The sequence below is a fragment of the Sander lucioperca genome, chromosome 2, assembly GCF_008315115.2.
Source record: "Sander lucioperca isolate FBNREF2018 chromosome 2, SLUC_FBN_1.2, whole genome shotgun sequence".
In the NCBI taxonomy this organism is placed as follows: Eukaryota; Metazoa; Chordata; class Actinopteri; order Perciformes; family Percidae; genus Sander; species Sander lucioperca.
The window spans coordinates 7,430,570-7,451,211 of record NC_050174.1 but is presented as its reverse complement, the minus strand read 5'-3'; the positions used below and the strand labels follow the sequence as shown (position 1 = coordinate 7,451,211).

Here is a 20,642-nt window from a genome sequence, read left to right as displayed (position 1 = left end):
CTTCGTGAAAGCATAGCCGATCAATTGTGCATTAGGGTATCGAATACATGTATTTCTTTGTTTTCAATAGCAGACACTAGAAAACTAACAGCTCTATATCAAACCATTCTTGAATGTGTTTCTTGATTTTTTTCATAGATATTTTCAGCCACACCAAATGCCATTGGGACATTTACTTAAATGACTAAACCCAGCTGATTGAAATCTAATTTACATTTTACTTTTTGTTACATTTCAAAAGCTTTTGTACAATTCGCTTGACAGCTGAATGGAAACACAGCTACAGAGCCACCCACATAACTAAACTATTCAATGCTGTTGCAGTTCCTGAATGTGTGCACAAACCTCTTTCATGTGCGAGGGCGCGTGTTTGAGAAATAAAGTGTGTTAGCTGTCCCTGAGTGTTGATTGAAGCTGCTGATGACAGAACGGTGGCACTGGGTTCTTTTCTGTCCTGCTCCCCAGACCCCTGATCCACCTAATTGTTTTTTAAAAGACCAAACCATCAAAAATGCGACTGACAGTTTGACTGATTTCACTTTCGGATTCAGCACTCTATATTATTTATGACTGACAAGTAAAGCCTTCTGAAATACACTCTTAAATATACAAACGAGAATCCAGACATGTACACAGACGTATTCTGTAGAGGAACACTTTTAAGTGATCATGTATGCACACTTATGCTTCCTTTGCACACAAACACACTGATACGAGCATGTAGTACACTCACACACACACACACACACACACACACACACACACAGTGTAAGTGCATTCAAAGACAAGTTAGCCAGCACATATTGACACAGCAAAGAAACTATATGACCAAAGGGGCTGCATCAGTGTGTCTGTGTGTGAGTATTTGTGGATGTGTGTGTTTGAGAAAGAAAAAGTGATATGGACAGTGTGTGTGTTTGCACGTGCATGTGTTTCAGAAAGAGACAGATTGTATTTGTGAGCGTGTGTGTGTGTGTGTGTGTGTGTGTGTGTGTGTGTGTGTGTGTGTGGTGTGTGCACGTTCAAAGCCTTCATATCTTGCCTCTGCACAGACTCTGCAGAACTGTTCTGACAATGCTGAAGTACAATCACTGAAACAAGTTATGTGGGAGTTTTTGCTCCAAACAATACAGAAAAAGGCTCATGCTAGTGATCAAAGTTGTAGAATAACCCAAGGAAACATCACTGCATAATAAAAATAGGCTCATAAATTCTTGCTAAACTCTGTTGTGCACGAAAATAAATGTCAAACACATGATGGACTCGGAGGCTTAAATGTTAAATTTAAATAACGCAAGCGTTTGACACAAAGCCTAAAACAAAAACAAAACAAAATATGTTATTGAGCTCTCAGTTGGCTCAAAATGACTTTTCTAGCTCCACAAATAGGCCTCTTTCACATGAAGATGTCAGCTAACGTCTGAAGAAAGAACTGAAACCACAACAAGGAGCTTTTCCTTCTATGCATGCATATGCAGCCATCTCTTGTTCCATGAGCTTTGTTTTTGACCAAATGCTTTTCTTCATCACCACCCAGCTAATCTCTGCCTATCTGCCCTGACTTGCCATTAAGGCTGCACCAGATATTGAATCTGGCTGTTCTCTACCTGCCTGTCTGTTTCCTTTTTTTTTCACAAAGAATCACAATGTGAGTTTTGTCAATATCGCATGGCAACCTCTCTTTCATTCCCTCTCTCTTTACTACTGTGATAGTGCTCTAAGCGATAAAGGTTGCCTCTATTATTAGCAGTGTAATAGAAGGCTGTGGTTGTTAGGATCTGACAAGCAGATGATAACAAAAGTGCTTACTCCTCCGTTCTCCCTGCGCTCCTCCTATATCATTTAGAAAAGAGTTGCAGAGCAGCAGCATATAATGGCCAACTAATGGCTTTAGAATATTACTGCTGCCACAGTAAGCAACACTAACCATTACTCAATTTGTACAGACATTAAAGAGAACATCATTACATTTAAGAATGTATGTTATTCCACTGATTGACCATGCTCCAATTAATATTTGTGATCATGCACAACAGCCAGATGCCAAATTAAGAAGAGAAATTAAGAAAGAGGCCCAGAGTTGCTGTCAGGATTCAGCATCCAATTTTGGACTCACAGCTGCTTTGTTTGAGATTTCATACTTAGTGGTTTTGGCAGTTTCAACCAAAACATGCATCTGTAGTCGCAGAAAAGGCCCCAGGGTGCTTTTCAGACGCATTTGTCATCTCCCCCAAATTATTATCTTTGGTGAAGCTCCAGATTAGACACCTGGTGACATCAAAAAGTTGAGTCTAAGTTCACCCAGTACAGGCTTTCGGGGAGTGTGTTCCTTTCGTTTCCAAATATAGACTGGACTCTGTTTGACCAAAGGTCTAACATGCAAGTATTAAACTGGGTGGAGATGTTTTTTAAAGAAAACCTCCACTTTATTACAACTTGGGTCTCATTATTTGTAGTTGTGGCAACTAATAATAATAGCAATTGATGAGATCTGGAAAGACAGAGAGATTGCTTCAATAAAGTCTAATGGGGCAAATAAACTCAAGAAGTCAAACATTTTCTTATCAAATGTGACTATTTGCTGTTTTTCTATGTCATATATGACAGTTAATTGAATATCTTAAAGGGATAGTTTGGATCTTTTAAAGTGGGGTTGTATGAGTTACTTATTCATAGTCAGCGTAGTACCTACAGTAGATGGCGGTCGGCACGCACCCATTTTGAAGAAGCAGACATGAGTACCAACACGGAAGCTAAGCTATGTACTGCTGAGGACAGGGGCAGCAGCTAACCATATTTTAGATACCTTAAAAAAAAAGGTTCAGTGTTTAATTTGCACTGGGAAGATTTGTATAAGTAATTTGTCAAGCAAAAAACATTTTCTGCTTTGGCTTCTCAAATGTGAGGATTTTATGTTTTTCTTTTTATTTCATATTTTTGTAAATGTAAAATTTAACAAAACAATCAGTTTGAAGACAACTTTGAAGTCACATTTGGTGCTGGGAAATTGTGATGGCATTTTTTTACTATTTTCTGACATCTTACGGACTAAATATTGACATATAAAAAGAAAGCAATATTAATATTGCATCCCTAAACCCTGTATCTAGACCAATACAGGTGCTCTTAATGTTGACATTGTGTGTCAGTTTCAGCAGCATTTGACTGGCTATCACATATCCATATATGTGATAGCATCAATGGGACATGCTGTTGCTTGTATTCAGTGTATTGAGATGTTATGACGGTTCCACAGGGCCATCCTTGCATCTGCTCCTTTGAGCCTCAGTTTCAATGCCTCCATTATCGGTGGGACATGTATATGGTGCTGTAATTAAAACACTACAATAGCAGGTGACACATGTGGTGCTCTAAACACACAAACTGTCATGGGCTTCAGCTATCAATGTGATGCTTGCTCCAATTATCACAAAGACAAATGAGCCAGGCAGATGGGGGGGATGTTCATTAAGCTGTTAAGAAAAAAAGAGTGGAGAGACAGTGAAAAGAGGTATGTTAAATATTAAGAAAAAGATGAGGGATTGCAGAGATGGCAAGATAATGGCACAAAGAAATGGTATGGACGTGCCAATGATGGAATGGGAAAAGTGGCCTTTCCTAACTGATGGAAGGATAATTTTTTATCTATTCATATATCACTGTGACTCATCCTTTACAGCAGCCAAAAATAGCTTTCTCACCAACTGCATATTCAGTATGTTTCTCCTCTCATTCATTCAAGTAAGGGGAGTACGTGAAAAGTTGGGAGTGTAGTATGGAGTATAGTGCACAGGTAATAACATGTAAATGTGTTCAATAGATAAAGAATGAAGTTTAAAAAATGGTTTAGCATTAAAACATCGTCAAAGCTACATGTTCGTAATAGAGGCCTGAGAGCTTACATATACTAAAACTGCATTGTACTTGTTACTATACTGTAATGTAAGACTGTAAACCCTGATTTGTCCACTTGCCATCACAGACCATCTTGGAGTTAATAATAGTGTGTTGGCTGTCTGTGTTCAGGCTGGTTCCAACTACGGAGGTTTTTATTTGGCTACAGTAGTTAGCACGCATTAGCTCTAGGGCTGTGTAATGGCAAGAATCTGGCAATACGATACGTATAACAATACATGGGTCACGATTCAATATATTGCAATATATTTCGATGCTGTGCGTAAGGTGATATATTGGGATTTTTTTAAAGTATAATTTTAGAAAAACTAATATTTTAAAAAAGACATGATGTGCATACAAGTCAAAGAAGTTTACTTTAGGTAAACAATTCAGTACACAGAAAATCAAACTGCCAGTTTGGGATTGTGGTTCACAGGTTCTTAGTGAGCAAATTTTTATATACTAAAGTAGGCCAAAGTTCAGCCATAGCTACATTGTTAGCTTCTAGTAAAAAGTCAGGCACTGCTAGGCACTGTTAGGCAAGGACACTAGTGGTGCGTCTCAGCATAGCCATCTAGCGGTAGGGGGTTTAAACACAACATAAACGTGAACCACTGTCTTACATGAATATTCTTTTTTTAAAATTTAAAAAATATTGCGTTTTTGAAAATCGATACAGTATTGCAAAATAAAATATCGCGATACTCAAGTGTATTTATTTTGTCTTACACCCCTAATTAGCTCTAAGGGCAACTTGGCTTGTTTACTTTATTATGTGAACCACTTTGTCACCTTGAACGTCCTGCCGAACCCAGTTCAAAATCTGTCGGTTCAATAAAGAGTTGCTTGATACTCTAAATGAAAAAACGAATAGTCGAAAATTCATATTGAACAGCCAAAGCCGATTCAACTGAAGAAAGTATCAGCTAAGAAATAAAAAAAGGCACAGGAAGAACAAGAAAAACACTGAATAACAGACAGAGAGAAGCAGCAAATACTTAGGTTTAAAAGCAATGTTTACAGTATATTCTATTTAAATGGCACCTGACTAAGGAAAACGAAATGTCTGGAAATAGCCCGGTGCTTTCACATCGTTTGTTCACACCTCCCACACTTCCTAGATGGAGGGTGCAAACACTGAAAAGAGACAAATCACATTAAGCACCTAAAAACTGCCGAACCCTGAATTGAAATGACTACAGCTGGCAGTTTATCTGTGGGCAGAGCTAGCTCTGCCTCTGTGGAATATTTATCCAAGGCTTACTGTTTACAAGACTTTCAGCTCAACCCTCAAGCCTTTGAACTCTTGAATTTAAGCTATGCCCACACCAATGAGAATGCATCTGAACATTTACTAAACATGAAAAGCAGGTTTCTGGCATACTGGCGAACATAGTCTAGTCATTGAAACATCAAGACAATAGGAAAATATCTTTCAAATGTTCTTCTGCCTTAAACACCTGTACAGTACTTAAGTCTACTTTTTGACTTTGAAAAAGCTATGTTTTCCCTGTTCACACTACAAAATGAGGCCAGTCTTATTTAATTCATCCAGCCTGGAGAGACAAACAAAATGAATATATTAATATTTATAAGTTGCTGGTGAGTGTTTGGATTTAACAGTTCATCACCTTTTATCAACCAATAAGAGCTGCAGTGCGCTACAGTGAACAACAAACCATAATTTTACCCATTAACTGATCTAATTTTACCTATTAACTGATCTAACATTATCAAACATTTCCTAAAATCTATCCCTGGGTCTCTTTTAAACCCAAAATAAATCTTCATGTTTAAGAGTCTCTAAATCAGGAAGCTTGACACTGCAGAGCCAGAGAAAATGGAGACACTCAACAGCTCGAGCGCCAAGATAAACAGGCCAAGGAGCACAAGCTGATTATGGTGGTGGCAGCTAGTTACCGTTGCCTGATACGGAAAAAGAGGGAAGGTGTCTTGTCATGTCCAGCCTCTGCTGCCAAGCCCATAAACTCTGTCTTCTATCCAACAGACCTGGGAAATGATGTTCTAACTTTAGAGCAGCCGCCATGGAAAAGCTGTAATGGCGAGGTATTGAATGCATCACTGCATGATGTGAACTAATACTGGAGATATCAATTTTGCATTCAGGCCAATCCTAGTAATCAACAAACCCAAGTTTTACGAACCAAAGTTTCTTGCTTCAAGCTTCACGTTCACCTCTGAATCTGCTTATTAAAACTTGACTCTGAGAAAGCATCTGAAAAAGCTGTGTCAAACCTTAATCTTCTAAATGTGTGTGGGGTAGCTTAAATAAGAACTGAAGCTAGCCAACATTTTGTAGTGTGAGCCTTAACTAACCATCGTTGTGCCAGGTTCTAGGATAAGTGGTACTCAACCCCTTCAGCCATTTTGAAACAGTATGCATTTTAATGTATTAGGTTGGCACAAGGCTGGAGTCGGGGCAATGTGCAACCAAGTTGTGTGTGTGTGTGTGTGTGTGTGTGTGTGTGTTAAAGAGAAAGTGCTCGCAGAAGACGAGTAACGGCTGCTATTCACAACTGTAAGGCCCATTTTTCCGCTATGTGGCAGAGCTTGAAGATTGCCAAGGCAGCCAGCCTGTGCCCCCATGGTATGTAGACATTGTCGCTCTCATACACAAGGAGGGGTGTGTGTGTGTGTGTGTGTGTGTGTGTGTGTGTGTGTGTGTGTGTGTGTGTGTGAGAGAGACAGATATAGAGAGAGAGGGAGGGTTGGGAGAGTTCACAGTAGAGCTTGCAGGAGACAATGTCAACTGCACCTCCAATGAAGCCAAAACATTTCACCACTAACCGACAACACAAAGCCAGACATGTGGTGTCATCAACATACTGTAGTTATGATAAGAGACAATGATGTTTCCCATTTCTCTGCGGTGCTATTCAGGTCATGCCAAACTATAAATCAGTTCACTGGGCAGTGTTGGTTGGAAAACTAAGATGAAGTTGCCTGGTCAGTTTTGTGGTCTCATTTAAGTTAATCAGATATGTATTGATTGAAATCACAATTTAGCACATTTTTTATTCTTGTACGGTTGCTTGTCTTAAAGTTTGATTCCTTTTGTTAAATGAAAAAAGGGTTTGTAGGAAATCATGTTCCTCGCAAATAAGTCTTGTCTACACAGGAGGTTTTAGCCAGTTACTGTATATTATAATCAATACAGCTGCCTACACAAGCACAATATTTGGTGCTAGCTGCAACCCGGATTGTATTTTTACACTTCAAGACTATTTTCTTCACTTTTATGTGCGTAACTACAGTGAGTGTGTATTCTGCTATGCCAAAACCCAGGTGACCTACACTCAGTACTGTGCCTGAACGCATCCTGTGTAGCCACCGAGGCCTGAAGCTGCTGTAATATAATCAAAGACACGGTGTAAACTAGGGCTGGGCAATATGACAACATATATATATATATATATATATTAGGGCTGTCAGCATTAACGCGTTAATCGCGATGCGATTAAGGGCCGAGCATAATGCGTTAATTTTTTTTAATCGTATTAATCGCATGCCGCCATTTATTAATTTATTTTCACTTCACTCGGCTTTGAGTCGTGTCTAACAGGCTACTATTTTGCCGTACTTCCTCGTAACACACCCTGCTGCTGCAGGAATAGCAACGCGGATTTCGGTGCCTCATTCTGGTGCTACTGATATGTCTGCACTTCTCTCTGATGCTCTGAAACAGACGTTACAGCCAACAGAAACATTGCGGCACGTGATGCTAGTTAACACTATACTCGACAGCAGCTAACGTTAGCCTACCGCTAGCTAGTAGCTGGATTAAACACGGTTACAATGCTGACAGCTAACGCTAAACGGTGTAAAGTTTGTCTGTATTTCACTGTAGAGGATTCCGACACCGGGAAGTAACAATCTGCAGCTGTTGTTGTCGGAAAAACACAGATGGTGCGTTCAATGAAACTGGTAATTTACAGCCTTGTGGTGCATTCAAAAGTTGTTGTTAAATGCCCTTTTCCCATCTGGTGGTTGTTTTTGTCATTCAACAGCTATTTACTAGTGAAATACAGTAAGTTATTGTTATAGTGATTACATTATTATTAAACATTTAATTTTGACGATATGGCGGAAGAAGATGGATGGATGGATGGATGGATATGGCCTTAGCAATAAACAAGCCATTCTTTAATGTCGCCAACTGTTTAGTACCCTTCTTTTTTTTAACTTTCTTAAAAAGTATCGGTTCAGGCACCGTTAAGGCACCGGTACCATTTTAAAAGTACCGCTTTAGCACCGGTATCCAAACCAAACAATACCCAACCCTAATATTGACTCTAGATTCAAATGTGTGACTAGATTAAATATATAATAAACAAATACAAATCTTAAAATCAAGTTCATAAAGTCATTTTCTTTGCATTCATTTGATTCCCAATCAAGATACACTGGTAAGAATTGCTTTCCATTGTTAATATGTACTTAAAAACAGTTCTGAAATGCAAAATAATAGAATTTTAATCATGTGATAAAACATGCGATTAATCTATATCTATATCTATATATATATATATATATATATCTATATATATATATCTATATCTATATATATATATATATATATATATATATATATAGTTAAAACTGTTTAAAAATGTCTAATATATATAAAGAAAAACCAGAGGCCATAATGGGATACAGCCATATTTACGTCATTTGGACAGTGCTTTACGTTCTGATCTCTGCAAAATGAGAAAATAGTTTAATTTGTAAAGCATTTCATTCACACAGGAGTATACAAATATATGAAATAAAATTGACCTTGTGGTTATTTCATGTATATTATTTATTTATTGAATTACCAGAAAATGTTATATTGTGATATATATTGTAATAAAGAGGCTGATATCAAATGAAATGATAATATCCAGATAGAGTCTTTTGGCCATAGCGCCCAGCCCTAGTTTAAAGTATTGAAAAGTATCTGTTAAAAAAAAAAAAATCCCATTTTCTAAAGCAATACTTTATCTTTCAACAAAACAGTCAAACACCAGTGTAACATCAAAGAGGTTCAGTGTTCAGTAAGACACTGGTGACAATTTGTTGAAACAGGCGGAGGAAGCACTGTGCCCTATCATTGCATGTCGGATGACAACAGTGCCTTGCTCCAACCCACTCATTATAATCTTTATTTCAAGGAAGGGAAGAAGCCTAAAGCTCATTTCCTTTCATTGCCATTATATCCCGTCACAGTGCGATGCAGACAAAGACAACTGTTATCAACATGAAATGCAGCAAAATTCAGAAAACAAAAAACTGCTACAATAATCAAAACCACATGAATAAATACCTAGACCTGTTCATTATGTGAAAATGTATCTGCATAATAACTAATACTTGGCATTTGAATAAAAAAAATACAGCCTTTTTACCCCGTGTATGCCTATCAGCCAACTTTCACTGGAATGAATGAATGTGATTTGGCTCTGTGCTTCTGCAATCAGTGTGTCTTGTTTAAACTGAAATAGATTCCTCACCCAGCATAGTTCAGCCAAAAGGCAGAGCCTCTCTAAAATAAACTCCGACAAAAAACACACACACACACACACACACACACACACACAAACAAACAAACAAACAAACACACACACACACACACACACACACACACACACACACAAACAGATGCAGATCTGAAAATCTCAGTCTTAAGCACTCTTTTACTCTCGCTACCGGCAATGGCAAAATGGCACCACATTATCAGGGGATTAATGATTACTTCACAAACTGTGAAACAAAACAGGCTGAATAACCAGAAATAAAAGCTGATCACAGGAGTGGGAGATGTGAGAATAAAAGAGAGATGTTAAATCAATGAGATTTGCAGTTGGATTTGCGGCGTTGATGGCTTCCCTATCTGGGTGTCAAGCATGTACCGTGGGTGTGCTAAACAACATCCAAAAATCCTAAATCCCCCAGGCGGCTTTTGAGAGGCAAAAGAATCTGGGAAAGGGACTGGCTGAGGAAAACAGGAGTGGAAGTTAGGGGAGGTAGGGGGCTGGATGAGGGAGATGTAGAGAGTATGTAATAGGGAGAGAGAATCAATGGGTAACCCCGGAGAAAATAAAAGCCATGACATCATCGTATGGCAAGGAGCAAGAAGCGGGGTGGCGAGGAGCAGGGGGAGAGAGAGGGAGAAGGGAGAGACGAAAGCACCCACAGTACCCATTCTGCCTCTCGGGGCCCATCCTCTGGAATGGATAAGAGCCGAACAATGCACTCTCAATGAATGGGATCCCAAATCCCACAGGAGAAAAACAAATCACCAGTGGGAAAGGGGGAGGGCGAGGGAGAGATGGAGAAAGAGACAGAGAGATGGAGAGAGAAAGGGAGACCCTTAAAAAGATGTGCACACAAAGCAACAAAGCATCTTGGGACATGTAGAGCAAGGCAAGTAGAGATTGAGACAAAGCTGCCTTTGTACCTCCTGGCTGGTGGGTGGCTTGGTGCGAAGGATTTGAACGTGGTAGCATTTACATCAGAGCTCTCCAATATATTGATCGGGCCATGTAATCCCTCAGATGATCTATGAAAAGGTTGGATCAACTCTCGGTGTGTTGTTTGCTTGGTTTACATGACAAGAGCATGTGGGAGGCAGGAACAGGGCTTTACGTAACTTGTCAGGGAAGCTTTGAGTTGCGTTTAAAGTTTGGCCTGCTGCTCGTGAAGCCGATTTGATGGGCCCACGTGAGGCACGGAGGGATGTTCAGGGACCCTCTGATCACAGCACCTCCTCGCAGAAGTCAAAATGGGATGTTTAATTGCATTCCTCATCACACAGTGTTAAATAAAGTCACAGCCTTCAATAGGAGGGCTCAATTTGGGTGTGTGTGTGTGTGTGTGTGTGTGTGTGTGTGTGTGTGTACATGCCTGTGCGTTTTCATGCAAGTGTGTGTGGCTTCAAACAAAGAGCTTCCGTTCCTTCGTGATTACAGCACTGTTGCTGTAAGCCAGAACAGAGAAAATAAATGAGAATCACAAGAAGGAAAGTCTTTCATGTCTGATGCTTTGAAAACAAAAACAAGCAGGTTCCCACAAACTAGAATAAGTTGGCTTAAATTCGGAGTTAGCTGGGGACAACTTGACACAAATATTTCAAACAACCAATGAAAGATTCACTCATGAATAAGTCACAAATAAAAGAAAAAAAAAGGAAGAATTGCGTTATGACATTATTTTTGGAATCAGTAAAATAGGAAGAGGCTGGAAAAAAGAAGCAGTGCATGTGCTGAGGTAGTTAGACTCTGATCTGGCAGAAATATGATCTTTCTGACAATTCAGAAGCACTTGTGAATGAATGAGTACAATTAACAGCAGGGCTTCTATGATGCTTTCAGACACTCCTCCTATGAGAAATCTGAAACAATATACAGCTGGAACTATTATTTAAGTCCCACATTTGTCTGAAAGTATACTGAACTACTTCTGTAACAGCGAGGGAAAGAAACATTTATTTTTTTGTTTTCGGGGGCTGCAAACTACAGTTTTGTGTTTCTATATAATGATTTGGATGTACAATGTGACATTTCACAAAGACCTGTGTGAAGTTAAGATGCAGGAAAGTTTACTTTTTAATTTAATTTGTATTGAAAAATTAGAGGCGGTGAAAAAGGGAGACCAGACATTGACCAGAAGTCCAGGGCACCATTCTCTGAGTCAAAAACAATTGCGTAATGTGCCCGGGTTGGCTCAGTGGGTAGAGCAGGGGAACATTTATTTAGAGGTTTATGCCGTTTATCGGTGTTTTAAGCCCCCCAACGTCTCCTTCCAGGCAGTGCTGCCTGGAAGGCACTAGGATTAGGCAACGGTTATGGTTACGGTTAGGGTTAAGGTTAGGGTTAGGTGCCTTGAAGTCAACGATCGCAGCGCTGCCTGGAAGGAGATGTTGGGGGCTTAAAACACCATCGAGCGTTTATGCCTCGACGCAGAGGTCCAGGGTTCGACTCTGACCTGTGACGATTTCCTGCATGTCTTCCCCCTCTCTCTCTCCTCTTTCTCACCTGTCCTGTCCATTAAAGGCGGAAAAGAATAAAAAAAGAAATAAAAATAAAATAAATGCATAAAAACTATGCTGAAATAACCTGAAGCCAAACACTGTATATCTACCAGCTAAGAGGTGTTGACCCTGACCTTTAACCGCTGCGCTCCATGTAAAGGGTTGGAGTAAGGCTGCAACTAAACTCTTGACAATGTATTCTACAAAATGTGAGAAATTGTGAAAATGCCTTTAAAAATGTCTTTAAATTGCTTATTTCGTCTGGCTAACCGTGAAAAAACCAAACCTATTCAATTTGAAATTATACAAAACAGACAAAAACTATGAATCCTAACATTTGAGAAGTTAGAAACTGGAGGACTGGAGATGAAACGAGTAAGGGTGTGCTAGTATTTAAATCAAAATACCACAACAGTCTACAAAGTCATTCTCAAGTTCATTATCAACTATCAACTTTAATGTCCTATCAAGTAAATTGAGGACTCCCGCTGTGGGAAAAAGCTGTCCTTGCTCACAAATTTTGATTGAATGTTCCAGGGCTATAGTAGAAACACAAGAAAAATCCGTTTTTTTCAGATTTCGTCCTGCATTTAGTTAATTTTTCCCTTTGGTGGTTTGAAACTCGAAAGAGCTTTGCTTATCAATTCTCATCAAGTATGTCTAAAGCTATCAGTTAAACATATCCTTTGAAGTCTGAGCCAGCATGTGGAAGCTACATTAGCTGACTTGCTCTTATCCCGTGCCTTTGCGGCCTGGCGTGTCTGCAATAAATATTGAAATTGGCGGTGGCTGCCTTTGCAAGTGGATGTTCTGTATTATGAATGTCACCCTACTCTTAGTCGGCAGAGCAGTGGCTCATTCTAATGCCACAGGACAGAGATGCAGAAAGAGAGAGAGACACCATGACTGGCAAGGGATTTCAACTCTCAGACTCATCAAAGCAACATCAGTGTGTACTTGCATGTTTTGGACTAAAAAAGAAGATGAGAGAAGAAGAGAATGAGCCAGCACTTTACCATACGGTCAGGGTGCCCCAAGCACATCACAGTGTTTTACATAGAGTAGCACACACAGGAGTCACAAGAAGAATGTAAAGGGTCGCAAGATGATCAACAAGTTAGAGAAAAATTTAAAAAAAAAAAAAAAAAAAAATCTGCTCCCTATTTTTTGGAGAATCTTTGTTTTCTTGTTTTTTCTCACAGTTATTAGAACTATGTAATCTCTGTTGAGGGGTTGATCTACATTTACATCTCGTTTACAAGCCAAAAAGGTTGGGAACCACTGAGCTAGATGACTCCTTTTGCAGCCAATGATGCCCAATGACAGCCCCTGTTTCACTCCTCCACATGATATGGGATGCCTGGCTGTTGCATATTTCTGGAACATAGTGGTTCTTACAAAATAACGTCAACTGTAGTCCATGACGGTGCCCACCACCATAGCTGTCTTTCCCCCAAATGATTTGTCAATGCTAGGCAGCATTTTAAAACAACAAGAACAGACTGGGCTAACTGTACTGCTAAGAATATGAAATCCACTCATTAAAAGCCTCCTCATTATCTCTCCATCAAACATTGAATTTATTCTTTTCTGCCTGTAATATACTACTACTAATATTGTACCTGGAGCTTTCTGCTGCACAATTTAATGGTGCAACTGAATGTATTATTAACGCTTTGCTGCTGATTCTGTGGCCAAATATTTAAAATGTGACTAATGGCCCTTACGCTTAGCTCAATCATATATTTTTCATAATGTCCCTGTTATTATCTTTAGCTGTGTCCCAATTCAGGAGGTTGTGTCCCAAGCTGACACAGCTTTTTTGTCTTATTTCTAGCTACTTTTTGCTTGTTCTCTGGCCTATTTGTTTTCAATATGTTGTATGTTTATGCTGAATAAAAAGCTGATCAAAAAAGTATTCTCTTAGTACCACTTAATGCATGTTCACTGCATTGCTCATTCATCCAAAAATGTTAGCTTGCTAAACACTGTGTAGGTTCATCAGAAATACATGAGTTGGAAATACTTAAATTGCCATACACTCAGCAAGAGAGCATAAGAAGCACAGATATAAATTAAGTGATTAACTGCACAACAACATGTTTAGTGTCAAGGAGACACCTATTGGCTTTTTAACTTGCTTCTCTTCAAGCACAGCTTCATCCCACAAAGATCAAGCATCTGCAGACAACACACCTCAGAATTAAAATGGGTAGAATGTGTACTTCTATTTCAAGGTATATGCAGTTAAAATACCTAAATCTAGAGTGTGGATGCATGCTTAGCAAAAACTCTCTTAAAACAAAGATAACAGATTCTTGGTGTTTTTGTGTGTGTGATTGGGACAATGGGAAACTCTGCACACCATTAGTAACTACAACTGTAACTGCCTGAGGTGAAGAGACATCCCATACAGTACATACTACTTATTATTACCACTACTAAACTGACATTAATCCATACCTTGCATAAACAACAATGGATTGAAGGACATTTACACAAACTTCCTCCACCTATTTCATTTGCCTCCCAATCCTTCTATTCCTCTTTATCCTCTTCCATTGTTATCTCTCTGTTGTCATTCCCCTGTTTTCCTCTATGCTTCGTCCTTCTTATCACCTTCCCCTGCATCCTCATCTAATTCCTCCCATGCACGGTCCGATCCTTTTTTCATATATATATATATATATATATATATATATATATATATATATATTATATATATATATATATATATATATATATATATATATATATATATATATATATATATATATATATATATATATATATACACAGACCCTTTCCAAAAAATTAGAATATCATGGAAAAGTTTATTTATTTCCATAATTCCATTCAAAATGTTAAACTTCCATAGATTATAGATTCGGGGCCCACAACTTAAACGATTTCAAGTATTTAGTTGTATATTTGTACATAATTTGGGCTTCCAGCTCATAAAACCCACGAAAACAGGATTTCAAAAAATTAGAATACTGTGAAGAAGTCCCAAATTTTACAGGGCATGAATGTTTTAAACTGAGTGTCACACACTACTCATCTACTAAACTCAAAGCACCTGCACAAGTTTTCCCAGGGGTCATTAAATTGCTTCACTTTGGTTCAATTGTCTCAGTTAGGATCAATATGGGGAAGACTGCAAACTTGACAACTGGCCAGAAGACCATCATTGATACCCTCCATAGGATGGGTAAGCCACAAAAGTTCATAGCTAAGGAGGCTGGCTGTTCACAGAGTGCTGTGTCCAAGCATATCAATGGAAAGTCTAGTGGAAAGGGAAGGAGAAGATGCACCAGCAGAAGAGCTGACCGTGGGCTTCAGCGGATTATCAAACAGAAGATTCATGAATCTGGCAGAGATCCAGAAAGAGTGGAATGAGGCGGGAGTCACAGCTTCAAAAACCACCACATTCAGACGCATCCGGGAGATGGGCTACAACTGTCGGGTTCCTCGGGTCAAACCGCTTCTGAGCCTGAGCCAACGTAGGAAGCGTCTCAACTGGGCCAAGGAGAAGAAGGACTGGACTGTTGGCCAGTGGTCCAAGGTCCTCTTTTCCGATGAAAGTAAAGTGTGCCTTTCATTCGGGAATCAAGGGCCAAGGGTTTGGAGGAACATGGGTGAGGAACAGAACCCAAGCTGCTTGAGGACCAGTGTGAAATATCCACAGTCAGTCATGATTTGGGTTGCAATGTCCAATGCAGGTGTTGGTAAACTCTGCTTTCTTAAATCCAAGGTCACCGCATCAGTCTACCAGAATGTTTTAGAGGACTTCATGATTCCTTCTGCTGAGGATCTGTATGGAGATGCAGATTTCATCTTCCAGCGGGACCTGGCCTACCGCCAGAAGCACCAAAACCTAGTTTGATGCCCATGCCATCACAGTGCTTGACTGGCCAGCCAACTCGCCGGACCTAAACCCCATTGAGAATCTATGGGGTATTATCAAGAGGAAAATGAGGGGCACCAGACCCAAAAACAAAGAAGAGCTGACAGCAAGCATCAAGGAAATCTGGGCTTCCATAACTCCCAGGCAATGCCACAGGCTGATTGCCTCAATGCCATGGCGCATCGAGGCAGTGATTAAGGCAAAGGGATTCCCTACCAAGTATTGAAGATTGAGGTATCGTTTTGAAAGTACCATATTTTGATTGATTTGATGTGATCCTAATTTCATTTTTTTCTGCAAAAACTGAGAAGTAAATGGTGATTTCTTCACAGTATTCTAATTTTTTGAAATCCTGTTTTCGTGGGTTTTATGAGCTGGAAGCCCAAATTATGTACAAATAAACAACTAAATACTTGAAATCGTTTAAGTTGTAGGCCCTGAATCTATAATCTATGGAAGTTTAACGTTTTGAATGGAATTATGGAAATAAATAAACGTTTCCATGATATTCTAATTTTTTGGAAAGGGTCTGTATTATATTAATATCATAGGTATTTTAATGACTCAGCTGTTTATCCTTGGAATAACAAACAAGCGTAGCAACAGGTCTCATTTCCTACCTACAATGAAAGAGGCCATTCCCACCCATCCTTTGAGGGGTAGGAGTAAGGACATTTACCTGTGTGCAGACGTACTGAAATGCTTCCTCAGTACAGCAACTTTCCACTGAAACCGATACAAATTCAGTTTAAAGGAAAAAGCAGCTCCCCTGGGTGGGGTTCTACACTTACTGTTACACGAAAGCAGAAACAGTGATATACAATAATGTATGCTGTTGGTCGCCACATTTGGGAGGGAGAGGGGGAAATATTATAAAAGAAATTCCCATCACAATAAATGCTTCAATTAAAAACCTAAAAATCCTAAAAAGCAGTCCCCTCAATCGTCCAAATATGTCTCCTAACATCTCCTCCACTGTACTGTACATATTCTGTATGCCAAATATTGTTTGGTGAAGGAGATGTGAAGCTCCCTGGCAGTCCCCCTCCTCCCCCTCCTCCCCCTCTTCCCCCTCTTCCTCCTCTTCCTCCTCTTCCTCCTCCTCCTCCTCCTCCTCAGGGAGAGTGTTAATGAAGCAGGAGGCTGGTCAGATGGGAGAGTCTCTGACTCTCCACTTGGGTTCCAAGCAATCAATAATATACAGACGGCCAACCTCGCCTTCCTCTTCTTTTCTTTCATTTTCTTTCCTTTATTCTCTTCATCTTCATTATTTTACCCCCTATGTGCTTTCATATTTGCTTCCTCCTCCCCTCCCCTGACCCCTGTCTAATTTCTCCTATTTGCACTTGTGCCTTCCCTTCTCTTTTAGACAGTTGGCAGTGAGGATGTTATAAATCTGCCTTGTAATTAGTATGACACTTGCAGCTGAAATTTACTTCTATTCCCAGCTAATTTACTCAGTCATCGCAGTGTTTTGACATTCCAGAAGTTGTGCTGAGCAATTCTCAGAGAGTTTGGAAGAAAACAAACTTACTGTCAGGAAACTCTAATCTGAAAACACCAATGGAAATCAAATTTTTTAAAAAACACTGTGCACACTCAAACTGCTTTAATACAAAGTTAAACGAGGTATCCTAGCCATCTCTCACCACTCTCAATACTTTACTGCCCTTTAGGGATGCTTTCCAACCTGTGAGACAACAGTGCCCCCTGTAGCTCACCAGAGGATGTGCAGCTCAGTAATGTTCGGTGAAGTTGATCCCTCTACACTTTTAACCAGCCTTGTTTTAGCCCCCCAGCTATCTCCTCCCACAAGGGGAATTGTGTAAGTGGATTTAAATAAATTTATGCCTGTTCTGCTAGCCTAGGGAAAACACAGCAGAAGATAGTCCAAAACAAAGAATAATTCCAAATGCTGTCGCAATCACAAAGTTAAAGAAGAACTTTTTTTTTTTTTTTTATAGCTTACGCCTATAGGCCCAGATTTAATATGGCAACAATTTCAAAATGGCATGCCTAATTCCACGTTTAGACTGAGCCGGCATTCTCAAGGGACTGAATACAAAGCAGCGTGCAAAAAAGACACTTGACTAGTCAGCTGGAACAACACTATCCAGGCTCGGGGGATAATCAGTCCCACCATTTTGAGAACAAAACTGCTTTAAAAAGAAACCAGCTAACAACTAAAATTGCCGTCCTTTGTAGCATTTACAATCTGCACGATGTACTTCAAATATATGTCAAAATATCAACAGCACTTGATTAATTTTATCTCACTAAGTACGTGGGCATATTTAAGATTGTTAGAAGATTGAAAACATTAAGACAAGATTAAAGAAATTTCAATCAAATCACATACAGGCTGGAAATCATTTAATGTGAAAAAAGAAACAGCCTATTGCATTCACACTCCTTTTGCTACAGCAACAGAGCAATCCTCTCAGTGGAAACAAAAGAAATGAGTGAGGGAGGCTCATGAGGTCTTGGCTATTAGAGTAACTACATAGCATTAGCTAATTGGGATCCAAACAGCACTACTGAATACAAATGAATGGGAACAGGAAAATGCTACAGTGGAAACTCAAAAGTCAAAACCACATTCGTATCATCTTTCTTAGCGTTTTCCTTTCATACATACAAATATTTAGGACAAGGCTTCATTGGGATGCTGCACCAAAATGATTTGCTTTAAATTGACACTAATATCTATATGCAAAGATTGAGTATTAAGAATATAAATAAGCAAACCATATCAAAGCATCACTAATAACGCCAATAAGGCAGACATCTAGACTAAAACATATTGTAAATAAGCCTGAACTGTGCATAAATGGATACAGTTCAATGCTAGTTAGAATACAACCCTCCAAAAATGTATACTGTCCAATTCTAGCTACAGTGAAAGTCTCTCAAGAGAACAAATACACCCTGGAGGTTTCAGATAACAAGCTCCCTGATCTCTGGTCTTTACACTTCAGTTACTTTGGAGCCAGATGTACGTCTACCTCTGGGTCAAGATAGACACCAGTGGGATTACCGTCTATTAGCAAAGAAAGAGGAATAGACTGGAGATGCTTCTCATTTATACAGTTATCTATACCCTGTAAAGCGACTTTGAGTTCGTGAAAAGCACTATATAAATTAAATTTATTATTATTATTTGGCATAAACACAGAACTGGTCTCTGATTACAGTGGATAATGCGTTTTTTTGTATGTAGTTAGTGTGAATGGTAAGAGAAGCAGAGCCAGGATAATGACAGGCGTGCATACTGTTTATGTACGCATACTGTGTGTGTGTGTGTGTGTGTGTGTGTGTGTGTGTGTGTGTGTGTGTGTTTCTTGCTTTTAAACTTCAGATTCACCTCTGAATCTGCTTATTACAACATGACTGCAAAAAAGCAAACCTTAATCTTCTAAATGTGTGTGGGGTAGCTTAAATAAGAACTGAAGCTAGCCAACATTTTGTAGTGTGAGCCTTAACTAACCATCGTGCCAGGTTCTAGGATACTCAACCCTTAAGCCAAACGCTCCATTTTGAAACATTTGATGTATTAGGTTGGCACAAGGTTGGAGTGGGGCAACCGAGCTGTGTGTGTGTGTGTGTGTGTGTGTGTGTGTGTGTGTGTGTGTGTGTGTGTGTGTGTGTGTGTGTGTGTGTGTGTGTGTGTGTGTGTGTGTGTGTGTGTGTGTGTGTGCGCACCTCAGAGTCTTCATTGCGGAGCCCCAGTTGGAGGACAGCACTGGGAGACTTCAGTCTGGCTTGGCTGGACTGGGCCATCTGCAGGTTCAACTGCCAGCCGACATACTCCAGCTGCAACAAACAAATGGAGCCAGTCTTTCTTTAATATTGACGTAGTTGCATTAAAGCCTTGCACTTCAATTTAATACATCTCTGACACATTTTCAAAGACTGTGTGAAAAAAAAAAAAAAAAGGTGGAAATTTTCCAACAAAATAACAGTGGAAGCAGAATTTCTGAAAAAAATAGTTTATTTATTTATGTATATATTAATATTTTATTAGTGCTTTTTCCCTATTATGTTCTCACTATTTGACCTACATTTTTCACCGTTACTTGATTATTCGTATTGTTTTATGTTTACAAAGCACTTCGTAATTGTTGATTTTGATAAGTGCTATAATAATTAACTTTATTATAATACAATTTTCATTAATGGAAATGTGCAAATAGAAAACACTGCCAAGCAAACTGTTGAAAATAATAACTTTTTGACCTTTCCTCTGTAACTCAGACGTTATGTTGAGTTTGTTCTAGGGCTGCATCTAACAAAAAACTATCATCAATTAATCTGCCTATTATTATTATTATTATTATTATTATTATTGGTCTATAAAACATCACAGTATCCTAGAGTACATGGTCATGTCATCAACTGCCATCAAGAGTCCGAAACCCAAACATATTCAATTTACTACAATGTAAGACCAAGAGAAGCAGCAAATTCTCACATTTGACAACCTGGCATCGAATTATTTCATTATCGTAATAGTTGCAGATTAATTTTCTATCCATTAACTAATTGATTAATCGACTAATTGTTGCAGCTCTGATTTGCTCTAGATTTTCTGACTTATTTTCAGGTTATTTATGATAAATTGTGACTTTCTCAAGTTGGTCTTCCAGTTTTATGAAGATGAGACTGCAAACCTAGTCTTAAAAGAATAACAAGTTTTTTTAGATGAAAATGGAGTATGCACAAGTTATTAATGGCTTGTTTGCTGACCAGATGACGTATAGCAAACATGATTGCAATAAGTCACTGTATTACCGGTATCACACTTAT

The 20,642-nt window shown here is 39.1% G+C and overlaps 1 protein-coding gene across 4 annotated transcripts in view; it reads right to left on the bottom strand.

The window, feature by feature from the left end:
* commd10 (COMM domain containing 10) overlaps positions 1–20,642 on the bottom strand; it is a 66,056-nt gene that overhangs the window by 38,357 nt on the left and 7,057 nt on the right. For 3 of the 4 annotated variants that reach the window (XR_004106030.2, XM_035991529.1, XM_031305671.2), the window contains exon 5: positions 19,539–19,649. Coding sequence is in view for 3 of the 4 variants with exons in the window: in XM_035991529.1 (XP_035847422.1) it covers positions 19,539–19,649 (111 nt within the window). In the remaining variant the exon portion in view is untranslated. Of the gene's footprint in view, positions 1–14,035; positions 14,111–19,538; positions 19,650–20,642 lie in introns of those variants that run through there. The other variant, XM_031305673.2, reaches the window with a different exon arrangement.